We start from the raw sequence: 21909 nt of genomic DNA, 5'->3' as shown, positions 1-21909 counted from the left end.
AAGCCCACAGGTGTCCTTGTGTGCACGCATCAGCCTCGGCACGGCCAGGAGGAGCCTCTCACGCCGCGTCACCCCGGCTATGGATGGTAATACACAGCGTACCTCAGCCCCTTTGGAACAAAAAATTGTGTTGGTGCCTTAAAAGTTGAGGCAACTTTGAAAGGCATGAAAAATGTCGGCTTCAAAATCCTGACCTGATGTGTTTGTGGCAGCCTTGCTGCTATCAGGCCGCGTGCAGCCCCTTGTGGTACGTAGTATTCCGGTATTCTTTGCGTTTCTAAAAGAGGAAATACAGGAACATGTAGCAAAACAGAAGGGTGAGACTTCTGACTGTGGTTAATTGCGACAAGTTGGTGACAGAGAGATCAAGGAAAATTCCACTTGCAGACAGACTCCTCACTTGTAGGCGCTAATAGGGCTTTTCCGTTTTGCGTTCTGTTCTTTTTAATCTTATCTGCTGTCACAGAAAATCATCATTCATGAGAATCTTTTCTACAAATTCCTAAATGCTTTTAGGGGTAGAGCAGTCAGATGTGCTTTCTTGAGACGTAGTTCCTAATACACGATCACTGTGCAAAGCTGAAGTCTTGTCATCCTCCTGTAATTCTCTGTGTTGCTCAAGCGACGCTGCTGGTGAATGACAACGATGGATAAAAACACAGGAATCAACAGAACTGCAAAGGTATGTCTGTTTTATTGAGTACAGCATATGGACGATTAAGAAAAAAGGGTCCTAGAGAAGGGTTCAATGTTTGAATTCAGCATCCTTGCAGTACCATCAGAGGCACAGTTATATTGTCAGAGACTTTCAGTGACAGTCCAGGTGACCTCTTGCACGACAGATAATTTCCTTACGTTACACATGAAACACAAGAAATTTTGAAGTACTAGTTTCTTTTGAAAGACTGGAACTAGTTTATAAGGGGGATTTTTACATTTATTTGTGTATTCATAGTGCATCTAGTATTATTTTACATATACATATATAGATAAAATACTCTGGTGCAGCTATAAGAGTTTGAAAATGTCTCGATTCAAAGTCAGTACCTTGATTGTCTTACTGTCTGCAAGTCTAACAAGCAGTGTAATGGAATTATTATTTTCATCCTGGATTATGATCTCAGTGTTTACTGTAAATAAACTGTCTCCTGGAAATTTGATACACTATATAGTAGAGGGAAAAAAGCTTAGTACTAGTTCAAGAAGTCATTTTTTTGCGCTTGAAATTTTCCATTGAGGCATGTAAAGGTAAGAGGACTTTTTCATATTCAGTCATCAGAAATTGATGCAAAACATTTTCCATTTCTATACAGAGAAGAGAGTTGCTATTTCTAGGTGTGATATTTTCAGTTTTCTTCAATGGATTGCCAATGGTTAAAGAAATGTGATGGTGGTAGGAGGCTGATTTCCTGCTCTGTTGTGAGATCTTTAGACACAGCCATAGCGTACCCAGTCAAATTCAACTGAGTAACAACTGAAAAAGTCAAATTTATTTCTGCTATATAATTCATGAACTGTTTATAAGGTTCCCAGTACCTTAGCAGTAGTGTTTACTATAATATTTGAATGTTTTACTTAACATAAAAACACTAAGGACGTGCTTTTTCTACTCTCTGGACTTCTTGAAGCACCACGTGCCAACCGTCAGTAGCTTTAATTGTGCTGGGTAACGCTTTGCAATTATCCCTGTGCCCCAACTATTCCGCCTTCGCAAGGAAACCGGTTTCTGAAAATGACCTCGGTTGATGAGCGCAGCCAGAGAAACGCTGTCACTTCTCTCTAGTTGCGTTGGCACCTGCGCCACAGCCCGCACGGGAAACGCTGCGGCTCTTGCTGCAACGCCCAGCGCAGCTCCCGCGACGGCCGCGCTCGGGCCGTCCTCGAGCCGTTCAACAGCACCGCGCTGCTGCCCGAGGGAAGACAAAGCGTTCTTTAAACGCACGCTGTTGAGCCGGAGTTCGTCTCTCCTTCCAAAACGCCCAGCTGACGTGTTCCCATCTTGTCCGCAAACACGCGCACGAAGAACGACGCGAGGTTTGTTTCTGTGGGCTCGAGGGTTCCTGCTGTCACCCGCCCGTCTCCAGATCAAACACCCGAGAGCCCGGAGAACAGGAGCCGAGAGGAGACCTTCTCACTCTCTACAACTGCCTGGAAGGAGGTTGGAGCATGGAGGCTGTTGGTCTCTTCTCCCAAGCAGCAAGTGACAGGACAAGAGGAAATGGCTTCAAGTTGTGCCAGGGAGGTTTAGATTGGATGTTAGGAAAAAATTCTTCCCGGAAAGGGCTGTCGGGCGTTGGAACAGGCTGCCCAGGGCAGTGGTGGAGTCACCGTCCCTGGAGGGGTTTAAAAGGCGTTTAGACGAGGCTCCTAGGGACATGGGTTAGTGTTAGTGAGGTTATGGTTGGACTCGATGATCCTGAGGGTCTCTTCCAACTGAAGTGATTCTATGATTCTAAAGATGCGTTTTGAAATAGGATTTGCTAGGGCAAAAAGAAAAGAAAGAAAAGGGAAAAGGGAAAAGAAAACGGAAAAGGGAAGGGAAAAGGGAAAAGGGAAAAGAAAGGGGAAAGGGGAAAAGAAAGGGGAAAAGGGAAAAGAAAAGGGAAAAGGGAAAAGAAAAGGGAAAAGAAGAAAAGCAGAGCTCCACAGGCATTCAAATGAGCTGCTTTGTGCCATGAATTCTTTGCCATTTGCACCACTGCCTTAGCTGCCTGTCTGCTCCTGCCCCCAGCCCCGAGGAGATTTTGTTGAGAAAGCATTTTCAATTCAGCATTTTCTCTCCAAGATGCACAGCTTTTCTAGTTACGTGATTGTGGGTTTGGGAGTGAGCGTCTAATTTCATGTTGAAGCTACCGTGGAAAGAGGAAGGAAAAGACTTTTGCCAGAGAAAAGGCAGTGTGTACAAACACAAACCCAGTAAAAGTTTGCAAACCCCAAGATATTCACGAGTACAAAGCAGTAAAACCTGTGTATTTGCATAAGCATAACCTGAGCAGAGCTGTTGCTGAGCACACAGCAACTGTGAATAATTATAAATAACACTATTCTTTAATAATCTTAATTTTTTTTTTTAAATAATCAGAGAAACAAAAACCCTTCAGCTGCAGTTAATGTCAAGCTTTCCACCTCAGGTTTTCTGCCTCTTCAGAGTGAGATTATTTTGCAGGGATTTCTATAACTACAAGGAAGATCTGTTTGGTTTTCTGAGACCTAAACATGAAAATTTCCAAGCATATCAAACCACTTCTAAGTAAAAAAAAAAAAAAAAAAAAAAAAAAAGAGAGAGAGAGAGGGACCGTAAAAGGTGCAAAACCGCCTCACAAATCCAGCCCTCAGTTTCTGGTCCTTCCCCGCTGGGATGTGGTTGCCCAGCAGAACAGGCGTTTCCCGGGGGCTCTGCAGAGGGACATCTGGACATCTGTCAGTCCTGTCCCGGGCCCTCATTAGCATCAGCAGCTGCCAGCCAGTTGCACTCTGGAGATAATTTTGCTACGTAATTAGCTCCCTTCGTTCCCAATAGCTGCTGTGGGGCTCCCAGCAAAGGCAGCAGGAGGTGGAGGGGGGACGGGGGGCATTTGCTCTCGGGCTTCCAGGCTGAGCCTCCGGTGCTGCTGCCTGACCCACGGGCTGAACCGGGAGGGAAAGGGCTGGGGAGCCCCCGTCCTGCTCCTTGGGTGATGGAGTGACGGGGAAACAGGAGACAACAAAATGAAGGTCAATGTAAGTACCAGATTATTTTACTTCTGTTGCAATTAATTTTACGGCTTTGCCTGTTTCATTAGCGCTGGCAGTGTATACAGTGTAAAATCCACATCTGTCAGGGCTTCGTTTAAAACATGCTGTTGATCTTATTTCCACATTACTAACAGAGCACATGGTCTTATTTCTTAAAATACAATCCAAGTCAAGCTGAAAACATGCTTTATCAAGAACAGCAGTGTGGTTAAGAAGGGTAAGGTTTTGTACCATGAATATTAGGCAATAACATGCTTTATTAAAATAGTTACCTGGCTGGCCATTAGGATAACCCCCTATTTTCCATATTGTCATGGAAATAAGGAGCTTAAATGATTAACACTCGAGTTATACATTTCCTCTTTTTTTTTTTTTTTTTTTTTTTTTTACTGATTACTAGAAATTGGGTAGTGGAAATGTTTTAATAACTTGAATCACTCTGATGAAGAAAATGTCAAGTAATTTTGACATGAGTTATGTGAGCGTGGGAAGGTCTGTGCACCCTAGGATAATGATTGACCAAGTCCTGCAGCGCTCTCTGCAAAGAGAACTGAAGCTCAAAATAGGAAAGAAGTGGCAACCGGGTTCATTTTTAGGAAATTCTGCTCTGGGAGGAGGGGGGAAGAAGTGAAGGGATCAAATCCATTTTACAATCCTGTGCTCACGTTTTTGCCCAGACTTCCAGCACGGCCACAGACACCCAGCATTCGCTTGCTTTGTGCTAAGCTGAGTTAATTTTTCTGTGAAACGAACTGAATCCTTCAGCCTGACGTTGCAGCTGTGGCTCGGGGCAGGGTCACCGTGTCCCCTGTGTTAGTGACAGGGGGTGGGAAGACGCACGGCTGCCCCAGGGGAGCGGTGACACACGCCAGCGATGGGCGCAGGTGAAAAACCATCCGCTGCTTTTCCCAGAGAAACATTAAAATTTCAGATAAACGCAACTTTGTCCAAAACTGGGTTTGGGCAGATAACTGCAGCGAGGGAGCTGGAGGAAGCGGCAGCGTGTGGGAGTTGTGGTGTTGCTGCTGATTCATGATGAATCAGAGAACACTCAGCCCTGAGCCTCTGCCCTTTGGGTGGCTGTCCCTGCTGTCCCCACTGTCCCCCCTGTCCCTGCTGTCCCCACTGTCCCCTCTGTCCCTGCTGTCCCCACTGTCCCTGCTGCCACACCCGGCATCAGCAGAAACCGCACCACCGCAGGTCAGATGGATGCAGGGACAGCATCCTGTCCTCCTCGTGTGCCCAGGAGGAGGGATACACAGCAGTCACTGCACAGGAAAAATCTGCAATTTGCTCCTGACAACTCATCCTGGGGATTTCTCGCCTGTTCCCTGGGCAGGCAGAGGAATGAGAGCGAGGACCCTGCTCTAACTGGCCACTGTGGAGCATCTATTGCTCCAAGGGCAGGAGAAATCTCCTACTCGTCAGAGCTCTCTGTTTCTTTAAATCCATGTTTGGAGAGAAATGTTGTAGTAAAATGTAATATGCTAAAAGGTTTAGAAAAGTAAAAGAAGTAACTTGGTGCGTATGGGCAAAAACCTTCGAATAGTAGGAGGAACCAAACCCAGAAACACATTCATTCTTTAAATATCAGGAAATAGCAGCTTATTTTTCCTTGAATTTGGGCATAATATCACAAACGCAAAAATGATATGAATGGGAATGAAATACTGATCGCACTGAAAATGGGGAGGTTTCTGTTGGTTTTAACAGAGCTAGAGTTCGATTAACTACATTTGTGGAGAAGAGAGTGTTTGGGGAACATCACCAGGATTGGCTTGTAATTCCCACCACTGACTAATGTGAAGCTGAACAATTTCCATCTAAGTGGTTCTGCCTGAAGTTTAAAAATTTGACCATTCAGATAATGATTAGCACCCAGTTCCACCCTCCAAAAATCAATAAACCCTTTGAACAGGCAACAAAAGCAAGACCTGCTATTCATTCCTTGCTGAAGCTCACAGAAAAAGATCTGAAACTTCTGTATAACAAGAGCACATTTTCCAAAATACACAAACGAAACAAAAAATAAAGTAGAAGCGCCTTCTGCAAGTCACAGCAAATGTTGCACATCAAGTGGGACATGCAAACCCCACGGCCAGAAGGAAGGGACATGCAGGTAGAGAAAGATCTGAGCACTTCAGGTAAATTCTTTTTTCTTATGTTGACCATGTGAACTCTCTCTGTACTTAACTGAATTGGGCAAGATTTAAATCGACTCAACTTGGTCCACCATTTAAAACGACTTCTCTGGGAAGCTGTTCCCAGCTAATGGGGCAATGGAGGATGTTTATTTCTTCACCTTTGCTCAGAGGCAAAGAGATTAACTGGAAACAGTTCTGTAAACATATCAGAGGGTGTCACTGATGCATGAACCCAACTGTTTAGCAAACAACTCACTGCCTTTGGTCCTATCTTTTCCTTCTCATCAAATATTTTAAGTTCCATTTTCTTGCAGTAAAAGTGCTTTCAGATTTTTTTTAATGTGCAGAATGCAGCTGAAACATATTTATCCATTAAAGAAACTCCAGTGGTTAAAGCGATCTATTTTTTTTTTAGATTATTTCAACAGGTTTTTTAAGAAGCAATTTTAATACAATAGATGAAAACCATTTTTTTAAAATTTGAAATGCTGTGCAGTACTACAGTACCTATGTATCATGTGAAACAGTACATAGTAGTGAATTGGAGTTTCCAAATACGAAGTGAGTGGGAAGAGGGGTACAGAAATTATTTTTGCAGAGTTGCAGGTAAGATGCTCAAATTATCATTTGATATTCATGAAGGATTTTTCTAGCAACATTTGAATATATTTTATGAGGGTGGGGTTTTCCTGTTGCATAGTACTGCAGGCTGTGGGCAGGGATTGGGATAGGAGAGGGGTCAGGAGATCTTGGTAATAGTGGGAGGGGTTTGCCTTAGCACAGGTATTTATTGTGTATATAGAGCACAGATGTCAGTCTGTGTCAGTACTTCCATTTTGAGACGATAGAATTTTATCTTATAGAATTATACAATTTTGTACAATTATCAGCTTGACTGACTCTCAATTAAAAATTTTCCCTCTCTTCATTAATAAACATGAGTGAGCAGCTTTCACTCTGAAGACTCCCAAGGGCTGTCGGGTTTTGTAGCGGGAGCATTGCTGGGTAAAGATACACAAACAACAAAGATGTAAAAATTCCCGTTTGTAGGGAGACTTATTATATCTTAACACCGGATCTACAATCCAGTAAAAGGAGACACACTTCCAGCTACACAAGAACTTTTCTTCACGCCTAAGTTAACTGAACCTGTGTTACCAGAGCTCTTATACTGTAAATCCATTCAGTGTGGTCGGCTTGATACGTGTGAGTAATTTGCATTTTTCTAACGAGGTCATGGACTCTTTGTGGGGAGAACAAAGTCTCGGCAAGAGGTCGCAGAGGATGTTTTCTGGGTCTGTGCTCTGTCATCGTCTCATTAAAATCCGCTCAGTGAGAGAAGAATAACAGCGCTGTCTGCCGAGGTGCTTTCTCATGGGCGATGAACCGGCTTTTAAGATGTTCTTTGTCTTGGAAGGTTTTTTTCAGGGCTGCTGACAGGGAAGAAGCAACAAACGTCAAAGGAGGAAAAACACTTTGATCTCATCTGTGTTGCTTTAGTACTTAGTACATGTTGGTTATTGTAAGGACACATTAACGAGATCACATAAAATAACGAAGAACTGCACACAGCTGGCCCTGGATGGCACTTGGTGGATGATAGCATTAGACAGCCGGTTTCCGCTCCTCTGGCAATAAAGAAAAAATGCAGATCCCAGTGGCCCCAAAGCGCAGCTTTTTCCTAGCGAAGCATCCCCTAAGGTCTCTGCGATCCTGGGAATGTGGTACTTGTTTATAGTTAATGGCAGGTCAGAGATGCTTCTGCTTACATGATAGAGAGGAGCTGCCACGGTGATCCTTTACATATGTCCCAGACAGCTGAAAATGTAGGTAGGGCCCGATTTCTGACAAATAGCCGCACATTAGATGAGCCGGAGCCTGTACCACAAATGACCTCACTCCATGCAACTGGAGATAGACTTGGTGGACCTTGGCTATTGGTGCTGTTGGATCAGACTCTCACCTGCCACAAACCTCCTGTAACTTTTGTCTGTAAAATTTCTCCCACTGTTACTGGGAGCCTGGCTGTAGATGGGAGAACCTTTGCTTTTCTTTCTCTCCTTTCCAACTTCCCCCCTCCGATTTGAGAGCTCTGGCCTGTAGAGCTGTGACAATCTTCCAATTAATTCATGTTCTATAATCTGGAGGTTGGGGCCTGTCTCCATCACTTCTCTGTTTAAGATCTTAAGTTTTTCATTTCCAACCCTATGGATGGAATATGTGATGATCTATGGACAGATTTCTTGCTCTAGCTGGGTCAGATTTCCCCAAAGCGTCCTACAATTTCTTTGAACCCTCTGCTTGGCTTGCAATTGAGGTGATTTCAAAGGTTCCTGGGTATGCATGTTGCCTACTGATGGGAGCCCGTGTGCCCTAATTTGAGCTCCATGAATCTGAGACCAACTTGCAAAATCTGAATCACTGTGTTCTGCTTTGAACTGGGGTCTCGCTGTGGGCTGCTCGCCCTTGGATGTTTGGAAAGCTTGATCAGCAAACCCAAAGGAATGTGTGCTGCAAGAGACGCCTCTGTTGAGGAGCTTCGTGACTTTCATGGTGCCAGTTTGAAATTTGACTTTTCAGTGTGGGTGCCCCTGAATATATTCATCTCACTTTGCCAAGTGAAAAGTTGCTTGGCTGAGTTTTGACAACCTTTCTGTAGAATAGCTCGGCTGTTGAATGGAGCTTGGACCTCCCCGGTGCTTCCACTGACCTGGCTGTTCTCTGCTTCACTTGTTTTGCAGCAAAGCAGATCCAGCAGTTTCTAGGAAAAGAGATGAGAGAACAGCTGGAATAACTTATCCTGCTAATTCCTGCTGCAGTCGTGTTTGAATGTTGCTGAACGGGAAGAATATCTCCTCACCCTGTATAACTTGGGTGGTTGTCTGCAGTTACTGTTTGCAGAAATTCCCACTGATGTGTACAGGCCAAATTCTGAACTAGCCAAAACCAGCATATTTATGCTAAAACAAATGAGATTTGAAAATGGAGTTGTGCAGTTTCATACATCGTTGGGCTTAATCAACCCATGCGTTTAGCAAGCTATTTCCACAAGAAAGACTTAGCAGGGGAAATGTCGACATTTAGATGCCTTTTAAAACCACAATGTGAACCCAACTTTCCCCTTGTTTGTGTTGGCGCAACTAGGAAGGACGGTCTTGTTCTCTGATGCACTAGGCAGGGCTCAGCTCTCGAGTTCAGGCTTCCTGGCTCCGCCACCCGTTTCCTACGTGTGCCCAGATAAGGCTCCTCCAGTTCAGCTGCCTGTTTGCAAAAGGGGGAGAGTTCCTCTGCCCATCCTCATCCTCTTCGGGTCTGAAGAAGAGGGTCTCTCAGTGTGCCTGTACAGCATCCAACAAGGGATCAAATTTTAAGCCAGATCTAGAAGTGTTGCTGATGAATAACAGGATGAGTTGGCTCGTGGTTTGTTTTGTTTGTTTGTTTTGTTTGGGTTTGTGGTTTTGGGTTTGGGGTTTTTTTCGGGTTTTTTAATGATTGTAACAATGCCCGAAGCCCACGCCCCCCCGGCTGCGCTCTGTGGTGGGATTCCCAGAGGCTCAACTTCAACACAGGTGGTTCAGAGCATTTGGCATTGTCCGAGCAGAAAGCAGGCTCCCATGTTCAAGGCAAGATGACTGTTTAAACCAGGCTGGGACAGAACGTAAATGGGATCGTTGTCCATCTCTGGCAGCTGCTGATGGATCATAAAAAGGCCATTGTTCATGGCCACCCTGATGAAGGAACACGTGCTGCTAACAACAGGCTACTTTCATCAGCTGAGTGGACAAATTGGTTTTCTTCTGCTGCAGCTTCAAGCCAGCTGTTGCTTTACAGCAAATGCGCTGGACAAAAATACAAGGCATCATGTTTCCTATTTGTGTACTATCTCTTTGGACATTACTTGCACTTTCTGATAAGAAACTAATGCCGAAACACAGGCAGTGTCCTGCTGGCAGGGAAGCGGTCAGTCTCATTTTAAAGCTGAAAGCAAATGGTCTCTTGTACTGAAAAACACGACATCCACAGCTCTACCCTTTGCACAAATGCCTCAGGTGAATAAAGCTACCTGCTGCTCCTACTTTTCACTCTTTTAACTGTCATCTTGTAATGAGTAAGCAAAATGCTAAGAATAAAACATGGTGATCTACATACTCATGATTGCCAGAAATTTATGGGCTTCAGCTGAGACAGGAGGGCTGCCCTGTGGTCAAGAAGCTGGGAAATAAGAATATTTACTATCTCACAGATTTTCTGTAATCTTAGAAAGGTCGCTTACTCTATTCTTCTTTGTTTTCCTGTCTTAAAAAAAAAAAATTACAGTAAGAGCACTATGAAGATGCTGCAAGATATACTGTGTGATGGAGAGAAACTCTGACCTGCTGTGAAGACTTAGCAGCCAGCAGAGCTATTTGTTGGGTGTCACTGCGTGCATAATTCAATTTTTCCCTGAGCTAACGTGTCATGTAAATCATTAGCCTGGGATGCTCTGAATTGGTGGGATCCAACTCTCCGGTTTGGGGTGGGCATGGCCACAACCAGCTGGAGTCTGGGTCTTCCCAAGTACCGAGGCCCTTCAGCAGGTTTTCTGGGACTCGTGTTACCAGTGGTAGTGTTGGCATTGAGACGTCTGTCTTCAGAAGGCTCTGAGAAAAGAAAAGGTTTAAAGGAAAATAAGCAAGGTTGGGCACGGTTGTGGTTTGAGGTTTTTTTGTTTGCGGTTTTGTTTGGTTGGTTTTAGGTAAAAAATAATTAACCTTTTTCATGTGCAGTTGAAGTCCTTGGGTAAACTGGGTAACAGGCAGGGCGACGTGAGTTTTATTTTTGTATGGTTGATGTATTTTCTCTGTAGCTTCTTACAAAGAATTCACAGAATGCCATGGGAAAAACGCCTGGTTTTTATGTAGGGTTGTTCATAAGTAATTAGTCAAAGTACTGAATGTTAGCAGTGCTCTTGAAGAGCCTCGGAGGACAAGGTGGTGAAGAAGTATATTGCAGTATTATTATCTATTTCTTCATTGAACGTAGCGGACACAGGCTGCAAACTTTTAACTCTCTTAAACTGATGTTCTAAGAAATGTTATTTAGCGTGAAAACAGGTAGGCTCAAATTAAATTGAAATTAAGGTAGAGATAAACGCCAAGCTAGAAACCAGTGAAGGCTTTAGTTGGTGTAACGGTGCAAAGCCGGTGCTGTTTCTCTCTCCAGAACGCCTTGGCCAAGGCGCTATACGACAACAAGGCCGAGTGCTCGGATGAGCTGGCCTTCCGCAAAGGCGACATCCTGACGGTTCTGGACCAAAACGTCATCGGCAGCGAGGGCTGGTGGAAATGCTCCCTGCACGGCCGGCAGGGCCTGGCCCCCGCCAACCGCCTCCAGCTCCTCGCCGCCTCCCCGGCCCTCCCGCCGCCTCCTTCCACCCGCAGCGACTCCGCCGAGTCGCCAGCAGGCCAACAAAACATCTACCAGGTTCCCTCCGTCCCCAAACCCACCACGTTGTCGTCTACCTATGAGAAGATGGAGGGGTGGGTTAAATCTCCGCTGAGGGTCCCCGCCCAAGGAATATATCGGGTACCGGCCTTGGCTGCGCAGCTGCTCAGTGAAAGGACCCAAAGCTCAACAAGCCAGGTAAGAATATAAGCAAATGTTGTTATTAAAACAGTCATTGGGAGCGGGAAAATCATAAAGGCTATTGGCCTGAGTGTTTCAGTGGAATTTGCAGCAAGGCCACTCAAATAAATGGTGTTTAGGAAACTCCCATCAATTTTACTACAGTTTATAGCATCCTGTGAGAAACACTGCTCTGGGCAACATAAGAGCGTCTCTATATTCTGTAGTCTCTCCCTTTTTTTGACAGTTTAAAGCAGCTGCAAAATAGAGCAGGAAGTAAAGAATACCATAACTGCCAGCTCAACCTGAGTAAAAGCTACAAAAAACCCTTTTGCACTTGCTGTGATCTGATTTCTCCGCATTCTTAACCCTAAAGAAGGTATTTGCAAATTGAATGCGAGATTGATATAAATTTTCCATGATGTGCCCCCAAATCGAGCTGCAAATATCATCTAGTATTCTTCATCTGAATGAGTGGGCTGACTGAAGAGCTCCGTGGCCATTCCTGTCTCCATCGTTTTGCGAGTTTATACACCTAAGCCTTGTTTACTCTAACAGAGAAAGAAAAAAGGGGGGAAAAAAAATGTAGTCCTGGCCTGCTTTTATTATTTAGACGTTCACATCGGCTGCCTCCTGCGCACGACGCGGCAGCTGTCGCTGCAGCAGCTGCCCCGCGGTGGCACCAGCCCTGTGCAGGCGCTGGTGCTGAGCAGCCCCTGCCAGCGCAGCGGGAGCCGCAGCGCTCGGGCCGCCCCGTGTCCATCCCGCGGGACAACTGGCGAAGTTCCTGGCGCGCTCAGCTGCCCGCCGAGCAGCTGGGCAAAGCCACCGCGAGGCTTGGAGGGAGCTGATAGGAGGCAATAAGCCACACCAAAATCCGTCGCAGCCTGTGTGCTTTCACCCCGCAGGAAAGCCTGGTCACTTCTTGGTCGGTTGTGCAATACGCAGGGCACCTTCTTGCTTTGCAGTGACTGAAGGTACTTTAAAATAATTTTTTCTTAAAGTCGTAGTAAGTTATGATACTCAGTGAGTTTCCTTTTTTTGCTACATGCTGACTAAGATCCGTCCATCTGAAAACAGACCTGGCTAAGGGTGGCTTTCTTGATACCACTTATCTTTTACCCTTTCTGCTCAGGGAAGACTTTTTTCTACCTCTGTTTGCAAGGAAAATGGCTCATATCATACAGGACTGAGGGGATTTGTGTTCACTCATCATTCCCTTTCTTCAGATGAGAGCTAAGAGCTTTCACAAAGACAAAGCAAGCAGTTGCAAAGCTGGAACCTTGTTCCTCTTCAATATTCCTCCTAAATATTAGTAGCTACAACACTCACATGATGGAGGACACTACCTCCAATTTTAAATCATTTCTTGTAACACAGTGGTGTTTCTGTGGGTCAGTAGTTTACAATGTTCCATCTATAAACCAGCTGCGGAGAGCCAGACTAAACCCACGCTAAATGAACAAAACTCCATGGTTAGGGGGTTGATTTAAAAAAAAAAAGTCCTTTCCCAACCCTCATATTTTGGCGTCTTAACTAATTGTCCCACAGATCTAGTCATAGCTCTTAAAATGATGTTTTAAGCAAACAGGAGAATGAGTCTGTAATTGACCTAAATAATGTCATTCCCATATCAGTCTTCTCTGTTCATGGAGCTGGACAGGACGTCAAGGTCACCATGTTGGCTCCTTCCAAACGAGTCAGTCTTTCATAACTGCGGAATAACGCACTTCAGTTGTACCTTTTTGCTGCTCCTACTCCCGCTAAATATGGCTTGACCTAATGGCTCTGTGAGACTGGAGAAGTAGAAATTCCCCCACTTTCTTTTTTTAGTGGTTCTGCTTTTCGGTAGGCTACAGATTTAAGTGATAACTGAAGCTGGATTTTCTCCAAGTCTTTTCCCTCCCTTGGTTAGTAAGGCAGATTGTCTTCAATTTGTACGTGTCAGTCCTAATCTTCTCCGAAATAAAGCAGAAATGCTAGAAAAGGAGAATTATGGGGAAAAAATACCCTGCCTGCTTGTAAGGTGAGTTCCTGTCTATCACCATCGATGGAAAGCTGAAAGGCTTTCAACCACTTAAGAGTGACTACTCTAAGGGTGGCCTGTTCAACTAATTGAGTTGTCAAAGATGTCCTGATCTTACTGTTCACTGCAGCTTGCTTTATTTTTATTTTTATTTTTTTTCCTCATCATCCAAGCACCTGTTTACTCTCCCAAGAGCATGCCGGGCTTCAGTGCCCAATATCAGGAGCGAGGTGTATGATGTTCCATCCGCACAGCGCCGGGAGCCCTCGCTCACACAGGTGAGTCCTGCCATGGTCCACCCCTGCAGCAGGGACCCTGCAGAATAGCTTTTAAAGTAAATTATAGTGTTTTTCTGGTTGCTTTTTGTAAAATCTGGCAGAAAATTATTTGGTTTTAGGGATGTTCAAAACATAAAGCAGTTCTCCTTTGAATCTGTCAGACATTTAGAGAAATGTGTCTTAAATCTGGTATGTTTCTAATAAACACCTTTGGTTTCACCAAGTTCCAGGGCACAGATGAATTCTCAGTATCAGTGTCAGCCTCTGCCTTGGTTTATCCATTAGGAAATGTGCTTTGTCTCTGTGTCATTTGATCAGGAAGATTTCGAGATGTTTACAGGAAAGTCACTAGCGCGTGTACAAAAAGAAACTAAATGTCACCCACGCCACCGCCTCCTGGGCAACAAAATGCAAGGGATTAGATCACGTAACCGTGACGCGTTCAGGGTAAGGGCAGCACATCAGTTGCATCTACGGCTGAACTGTCCTGTTACATGATCTTGCTCCCCTGGGGAGAGCGAATGTCACCATGTCTCCTCTACATCTCGCTGCAGCCACACTGTGGCTGTCCAAACCAGGAGCTACGCAGCGTATGGCCTGGGAGCCTTTGATTCCACCCAAGTCTTCGCTGAGGAATATAAAAGAATTGAAGCCAAGCTGGTTTTTTCCCCTTTGAGCAGAGCGGTGCCACTCCACCCAGCACACGGAAGCGCTCAGTGCTGGTCAGATCCACCGAGTGTTTCCAGGAGGAGCAGAAGCAGCTTTACAACATCCCGTCCAGCCTAGAAAAGGTGGCAGGAGCTGTTATCCAGAAAGACTCACCAGCGGGTAATGTAAGTAAGTCTCGTTGGACACAAGAGAATAATCTCTCATTGCTGTGATGTTGGGCACAGGTGCTGAACCTCCCTCAGGCGGTGTTCGCAGGTGAGGCTTGCGGGGACAAGACCGGCATATCCTTGGTGCAGAACTTTGTCCTTCACATAGAATCACAGAATTGTTTTGGTTGCAAGAGACCCTCAGGGTCATTGAGTCCAGCCATAACCTCACTCTAGCACTGAACCACGTCCCTAAGACCCTCGTCTGAATGCCTTTTGAACCCCTCCAGGGATGGTGACTCCACCACTGCCCTGGGCAGCCTGTTCCAATGCCCGACAGCCCTTTCTGGGAAGAATTTTTTCCTAAAATCCAATCTAAGCCTCCCCTGGTGCAACTTGAGGCCATTTCCTCTTGTCCTATCACTTGCTACTCGGGAGAAGAAAGGGACAAGTAGTACCTGGCCCCGGGAGAGGCAGGGGACCTATTGAGACAAGGACTAGCATTCCATTTGTGCTTGCTTATTAGACTGCAGGCAACAAGATTTCTTGCAGTTTCTTTTTATGACAGTGTGGAAAGCAAATTAAATACCCTACGCTCTTGACTGACTGATCGTTCGTAGTATTTAAGCAGATAGAACATTTAAGCAGATAAAAAATGTTCCCATTTCATGCAGCACTCTCCTGTCACCTTTTCTGGGACTAGAGCACACCTGGCTTTGGGGGCAGCCTTGAGGGGGATCAGGCTTCCCATCTCCTCCCCACCGTGTGTCAAGTACCATCCTTGAAAAAAGGGCTGATTTGAAATGTCACAACTAAGAAAATGCCTCAATGGAAACTCTTCATTAGTTGCGTGCCAAATATTTCAGGTTCCCTGAATAGTTTTAGGATCCAAGAGAATTTTGACGGGCTCCGTAGTGCGCACCCCCATGGCTGGGGTGCTGGATCTCAGGGCAGACCGTCCCAGCACAGGACATCCGAGGTTTCCCGGTTTTGTGGATTTTAAGAGAAATGCTGGAGGTTCAGGGCTGCCCTGCAACTGGAGAAAACAGTCCTGCCCGGGGTGCGTCCAGCAGTGACAGCAGGACCGGTGCCACCCCGAGCCGGGGTGCTGGCATTGGAGCAATTGCCCGCTGAAGCCGGCGCTGCTGCCGTCGTCATGGCTGGCAGCAATTGTGCAACCAGCTGCAGCCGCCTGCCAGCAGATTTCCTTTCGGATACACGGTTTATTGTTGCTTCCAAAAGAAAATTTTCTTAGAATTCTTTGTTCATGGGCAATTTGGAAAATTCTGGCTTTGGTCTGAAACGCCCATGTCTGCGCTCCCCGTCTATGCACGTATTCAGCAGATGGGGAAGCCTGACCTGGCCAGTTATTTCTAAAATTTTCGCCACATAGTGGTACCTTCAATTATTTCTCATTGCTGCACACTCCTACAGCTCCTTGCACTCCCTCATGCTTGTGCTTCGTGCTTGTGATGCACAATCTCTCCTGAAGTGCCTATTGGTATTAGTCTGGATTTTCTTACACAAGAACAGAGCATTTTCCAGCTTTGCGATTTCAGCTGTGCACACACATTTTTAAGGCTTTGCGTGAGATCTATATCCCTCCTAGCAGGTTTATATCAAATAAATATTTAAAGTCATTGTAGTTGTTTGAGAATGGTCGGTTGTATCTGTTGGTGATTTATTGTTTCGTCAGGGTATACATATGACTGTGGGTGAGGATGCTGGAAAATCAAGTGTTTTCTTACACAGAGGCTAATAGAATCTTACCTCCTTCATTCTGTACAACTCAGTGTTTGATGTTACCTATAAATAAACTGGCATTTCAGTTTTCTTGTAGCCATTCCAGAAAACTACGAAAGTTTCCCACCCCAAAGGAGGCAGGGAAGAGCCCACAGATTTCACTGCCTGGGGACACTGCTGTACGATTTAATCACCTGTGCCCAAAATATTTTAACCTTCGGATGTGCAGCTTGCGCATTTTTAGAAAGAAAATTGAAATTATGGGCTAGCCTTTCCATAGTGCATTTCCATTGACATTAGTGGAGTTGCATACATTTACATGCTCTGAGAATTCGGTTTTGTTGCTTAGTCCTTGTTTAAAAACACCGTTTATAAATCCTGTGTGCTCTGTTGCAGTTATATGATGTCCCTCCCAAAAGAGAAACTGATGTTTCGGAAAATGAATTTCAGAAAAAGTTCTGGGGCCATTACAATACTCTGCCAAATCCTCGGAAGTCAGAATGGATTTATGATATTCCAGTATCACCTGAAAAAACAGGGTTGAAACAAAACCCTTCTAGCTATTCCTCAGAGAACCAGGTGCTGTACGATGTACCACCAGCCAGGTACAAGGCGCTAACAACAAACACTGAAGCCAAAGTAGTAAATCCACAACTATACGATATTCCACCAACACAACGGAAATTAACGCTTCCAGAAATCCGTCTCTATGATGTCCCATCCTCACGGGACATCCTCCTTTTGCCACAAAACAGTAGCTGTGACGTACCCTTGGGTCTCCTGGCTCCGAAGGCTGAGAATCCGACTTCCGAAGAGAACGTTTATGATATTCCAAAAGGTTTGCCCACCACTGTGCAGTCCAAAAAAGAGATGGAAAAAACCAGCAATAGTTCTGGAGACCCAGCGTCCAGTGCTCCTCCACAGCTCTCAAGAGATGCCAAATTGGAACAAGACAGATTATCCGTGTCTAGTGTGGACAGCAGGAGCAGCACGCTCTCTACATCGTCAAACTCTTCTGCTGAGTCTTTTTCTACATCATCATCGGAAGAGCCTGTCAAAGAGATTAAACTGGACCTTGAGGTAGCCATAGAGATGCTGACTAGATTGCAGCACAGTGTATCCAGCTCGGTCGCGAGTTTAATGATCTTTGTGAGTAGTAAATGGAGATTACAAGAGCACCTAGAGAAAAGCATTGAAGAAATTCATAGAGCAGTCGATCACATAAAAGTATCTCTGGGAGAATTCTTGGCCTTTGCTCAAGTCGTAAAGGTAAATGCCTTTTACCTCACTGATAACAAACTTCAGACCAGAATTAAAAAACAGCTGGAAATCCTTATTAACTCATTCAAAATCTTAACAGAAACGAGAGAAGCTCTAAACAGCTGCAACTGGTCACTAGAGGCTTTGGTTCTCAGGAAACCTCAGAACAACCCCGATGATCTCGATCGCTTTGTTATGGTGGCCCGCACGGTTCCAGATGACATCAAGAGGTTTGTATCCATCATCATCGCCAACGGAAAGCTCCTCTTCAGAAAGAACGAGAAGGAACAAGAAGTGAAGCAATCAAAAGTGAACCCGGAATACAAAGTGGCAAAACAAATCACGGTGCCAAGAAGAATAGAAATAGATTCGCTTCAAAGAAATGCCTCTGATAAACCCAACCAAAGTCAGGTCTCTTCTGAGAAACCGAAAGAAAACGCCCCTGAGGACTGTGACTATGTTCAGTTACAGGTTTGTATCGCTGGATTTTACTGTATATTCCTGATTGTTTGCAGGTACTGAGCTATTAGGACTATTTTATCTTTGCATTAGTGCCAAATTCAGTTTGTGCTACTTCTTATTTTCCAGACTTCATGTGAATTCAAAGTGCAAGCTGACGCATGTAGAATAATCCGTAATTATAAGTAACAAAGAGAACTGGCTTTTGAGAATTTACCCAGCCAGCACTGAGAAAAAAAATTTAGCTTTCCTGTTTAAATCCATTTGAGACACAGGTTTTATCTGGGGGTTAGCAATTGGTTTCTTCTCTTTTGACTAGAAGTTCTTCTCTTGCCAGTACATTTTCTGTGACTCTGACACCTCTATAAAGAATTGTTAATTTTCTAACTTCAGGTATATTGGAAAGCATGCTTTTGTAAAAAAAATCGGCTTAACAAATTAAACCCTTGATGTGAATTATTGAATTTGCTTGTTAGAATAATTCTTCTTAGATTTACTCAAATGTCTACTACTCTCAGTTTCACAGAGAAATGCTGGCTTGTCCTTAGAATTTAGGAAATGTTATGTTTTGTTGATGTTGGTTTCAGTCTTAGATCTTGCAGGATCAGACACTAAATTGTTAGTAGGAAAAAAACCTGCAGTTGCTTCTAATAAATGTACCATTGTTGTCCATAACAGGAAGGCTGTAGGGCAAGTTTCCCCCAAATAAGAGAAAAACACATTTATATTTAAATATTTCGTGTAAGCCATTTCAATTTTGCTTTAATTTTGATTTATAATAGGCACAGAAAATCATTTCAGGTACAGAAGTAGCAAAGAAGAGTACAGATTCAAAACCAAAGGTATTTCTGTTTTTAAAAACCTATTACTTATGAGGACTTTTAGTCCCTGATTTCTGCGCTTGCTAAAATTCAAAATAATTTGCATTTGGACACACGTATCTATACATAGAGATCTACTTGTTTTCTCATAGTTCGTTTTTCCAGAACTAGTTCTTAGAATTACTGCCGAATACCCATGCAAACCATTTTTTTTTCCTCAAATCCAACAAACCACTCTGATTTAAAGTCATACTACTTATTTGCTTGCCTTTGTGTATCATTTGGGATAAGACTCTGAGACTCAGTATTTCAAAATACCTTGTAATGCACTGGTATAAGGATTGATCCTCTTGATACCGTACAGTTTTAATCATTCATAACCCCCATGAAGTCAGCACCTTTAAAGATCAAGCCTAAATGTTTTGTACTATGCGAAACCTTGAAGTGCAGCCCGTAGGAAGAATGGATGTTCAGCTACAGCACTTTGTCTGCTATCCATTCTTAAAATTGTGTTCAGTGACATTTGTTCATGGAAAAAAGGCAATCGTGAGAAAATACCACTTTGAAGTCCAGTACTTTATGGAAAAATAAATTATCGGAAAAGACCCCTGGGCTGGGGCAATTTGGAGACTATTAACCAACCAAACTCCCTGTAAGTGAAGAAACGTGAAGAATATTGGGTAGAGCAAATAAAGAAACATTCAGTGTGCCACCAAGCTGAATCTCTTGTTTTTCTTTAACCCTTCTCCAGGTTTTGCCCTCTGCAAAAAAGACTGTAATCCAAAGCAAGCAGGAGTCTGCAAAGAAAATTGCTCTCCCAGAGCAGTGTAAGCTGTGTTTCAGTGCCCTGCACAAGGCGATTGCCGTATTTACTAATAGTCTGAGCAACAACCAGCCGCCCGAAGTCTTCATATCCCATAGCAAACTGATCATTATGGTGGGGCAGAAGTTGGTGGATTCTCTCTGCCAGGAAACTCAAGAAAGAGACGCTCGGAACGATGTTCTCCACAGCAGCAGCCGGTTTTGCAGCCTCTTGAAGAACCTGGCTCTCGCCACCAAAAATGCTGCGATACAATATCCAAACGCAGGCGCCCTGAGGGAACTGCAGGATCAAACTGAGGAGCTGTCGACGTACACACAGCAGTTCAGAGCGATGATGGAGTGAAAGGCGCTTGGCTGTTTCTACACGTTCTCCATTTTTGCTCCTTTGGCAGGTGGCAGCCAAGGGCAGCAGATGCAGCTCGGTGACACCAACTTTCTCTCACCTCTAAGAGCTGCTGCGGGGCAGTTCCCCAGGTGCTGTTGCCCTTTTAGCAGGTGAAGATCCACGCAACAGCAGGTGCAGAAGAGAGTTGTAGAATTACCTCTGTACGTACTTCTCCATTGTTCAGATCCTGCCTGGAAATGTCATCATCTTAGTGGCTGGGAAGGAAAGTTTGCTGTGTATTAAAGCAAAATTATTTTATTATCTGGCTGATTTCTTATTTTTAAATATCTTTATAGGTCAGATAAATATATTTTCTTTTTTTTTTCTATTCAGGTATATTTAGTCTCTCTTTACATTTTGCCGCACAATGTTCTGTAACTTAGGATATTCCCATCATCAATTGTTTCTTGAGGACATTACTCAAAATTTGTAATAACAATTTTTTTTTAAACAGCTGCAAAGCTAATGTTTGTTTTTAATGTAGAAGCACAATTAATGTGTTACAGGACAAAATCTGGCAGGCACTGCCTATAGCCTAGATGTTAATGGGAAATGTTCCAGAAGGAAAACTGACTTGGAGGAGTCCTGGCTCCCGATAAATCTCTGGGGAGGGCAGCTCGCTGTCCTCTGTTGCAGCTCGAAGCTGTTTGGAGCACTGAAACGGGATGTATTTTATCCACTAAATACACACAGCCTTTGGACAAGCTCTTCCTACAGACTGGACGGGTGATGTTGTTCCTTGCTGGGATCCCAGCACACGGCCCGGGCTGCCCTGGGATTCCCGTCCTGGCCCCTCACCATGTGCAGCTCATCGACTTTATCCCCAGATGTGCCGGATCCAAAATCCAGCAACGATGAAGCCCCTATGACCACCCAGAGAGTTTGTCTGCACGCCTGTCTTATTTGTATTTCTCCTAATTAATTTATTTTAACGTTTTTATCTAAAATTTCAAAGCTTGGCCTTTCTGGGTGATGTTGTACCCGTGTCTTTGCCCTCAAAAAACGCACAGTGAGGTGTGCGAGCACTGAGAGGTAATTCGTGCTGCGCCAGCGCATGGGCCAGGTGTCTGTGGAAAAACCCCTCTCACCTTCCTCAGATTTATTTTTACTTGCAGCCACAATGCTTTATACCGTTTTTTCAACATCGACATTTGTAAATATTACTGTTTGCACAGGGAAACGCAGTAACGTTGGCTTTGTACGTTTTGTATTAAACTCTCTCCTGGAACGGCCGAGTCTTTGTCACCAGTCACAGCGGCCGGGGTCTGGGCGACTCAGGACGGGAAGGGCAAGAGGCGCCTCCTCAGCGGGGGGTAGCCTGGGAACACCTGGTTTGGCCATAAATCCCCCAAAGTGGGTGTCCTGGAACACCTGGTTTGGCCATAAATCCCCCAAAGTGGGTGTCCTGGGGGTGATTTCCTCACAAAAGAAGCAGGAAACCCACTCTAGGGGCTGAGCAAGGGGAGGGAGGGGACACGGGCAAGTATAGAGTCTTGCACTGGGGTAGGAACAACCCCAGGTTCTAGTATAAGTTGGGGAATGATCTATTAGAGAGCAGTGCAGGGGAAAGGGAGCTGGGGGTCCTGGGGACAGCAGGGTGACCATGAGCCAGCACTGGGCCCTTGTGGCCAGGAAGGGCAATGGGACCTGGGGGGATTAGAAGGGGGTGGTCAGTAGGTCAGAGAGGTTCTCCTGCCCCTCTGCTCTGCCCTGGTGAGGCCTCATCTGGAATATTGTGTCCAGTTCTGGGCCCCTCAGTTCCAGCAGGACAGGGAACTGCTGGAGAGAGTCCAGCGCAGCCACGGAGATGATGGAGT

At 44.8% G+C, this 21909-nt stretch overlaps 1 protein-coding gene across 2 annotated transcripts; it reads left to right on the top strand.

Moving 5' to 3' along the window:
- Nucleotides 1-627: 627 nt before the first annotated feature.
- CASS4 (Cas scaffold protein family member 4) lies at nt 628-21284 on the top strand. 2 transcript variants are annotated; one of them, XM_065645699.1, is made up of 6 exons: nt 628-682; nt 11082-11501; nt 13683-13787; nt 14468-14620; nt 16742-18076; nt 19637-21284. In XM_065645699.1, exons 1-6 carry the CDS (start codon nt 638-640, stop codon nt 20048-20050), a joined length of 2472 nt encoding a protein of 823 aa, XP_065501771.1. In that variant the 5' UTR covers nt 628-637; the 3' UTR covers nt 20051-21284. The 2 variants fall into 2 exon arrangements, with proteins under 2 accessions (XP_065501771.1, XP_065501772.1); XM_065645700.1 differs by lacking the exon at nt 628-682 and adding an exon at nt 3572-3720.
- Nucleotides 21285-21909: the final 625 nt, after the last annotated feature.

This window comes from Caloenas nicobarica, chromosome 15 (genome assembly GCF_036013445.1).
Source record: "Caloenas nicobarica isolate bCalNic1 chromosome 15, bCalNic1.hap1, whole genome shotgun sequence".
NCBI classification, from domain to species: domain Eukaryota; kingdom Metazoa; phylum Chordata; class Aves; order Columbiformes; family Columbidae; genus Caloenas; species Caloenas nicobarica.
The sequence above is the reverse complement of the archived record's forward strand: the minus strand, read 5'-3'. Positions and strand labels throughout refer to the sequence as shown.

Bases quoted from the DNA above. Each gene is read 5' to 3' on its own strand.
- CASS4 (XM_065645699.1), top strand. From the start codon at position 638: ATGACAACGATGGATAAAAACACAGGAATCAACAGAACTGCAAAG. The intron at 683-11,081 runs GTATGTCTGTTT...TTCTCTCTCCAG, and splicing joins GAATCAACAGAACTGCAAAG to AACGCCTTGGCCAAGGCGCT. The intron at 18,077-19,636 runs GTTTGTATCGCT...ACCCTTCTCCAG, and splicing joins GTGACTATGTTCAGTTACAG to GTTTTGCCCTCTGCAAAAAA.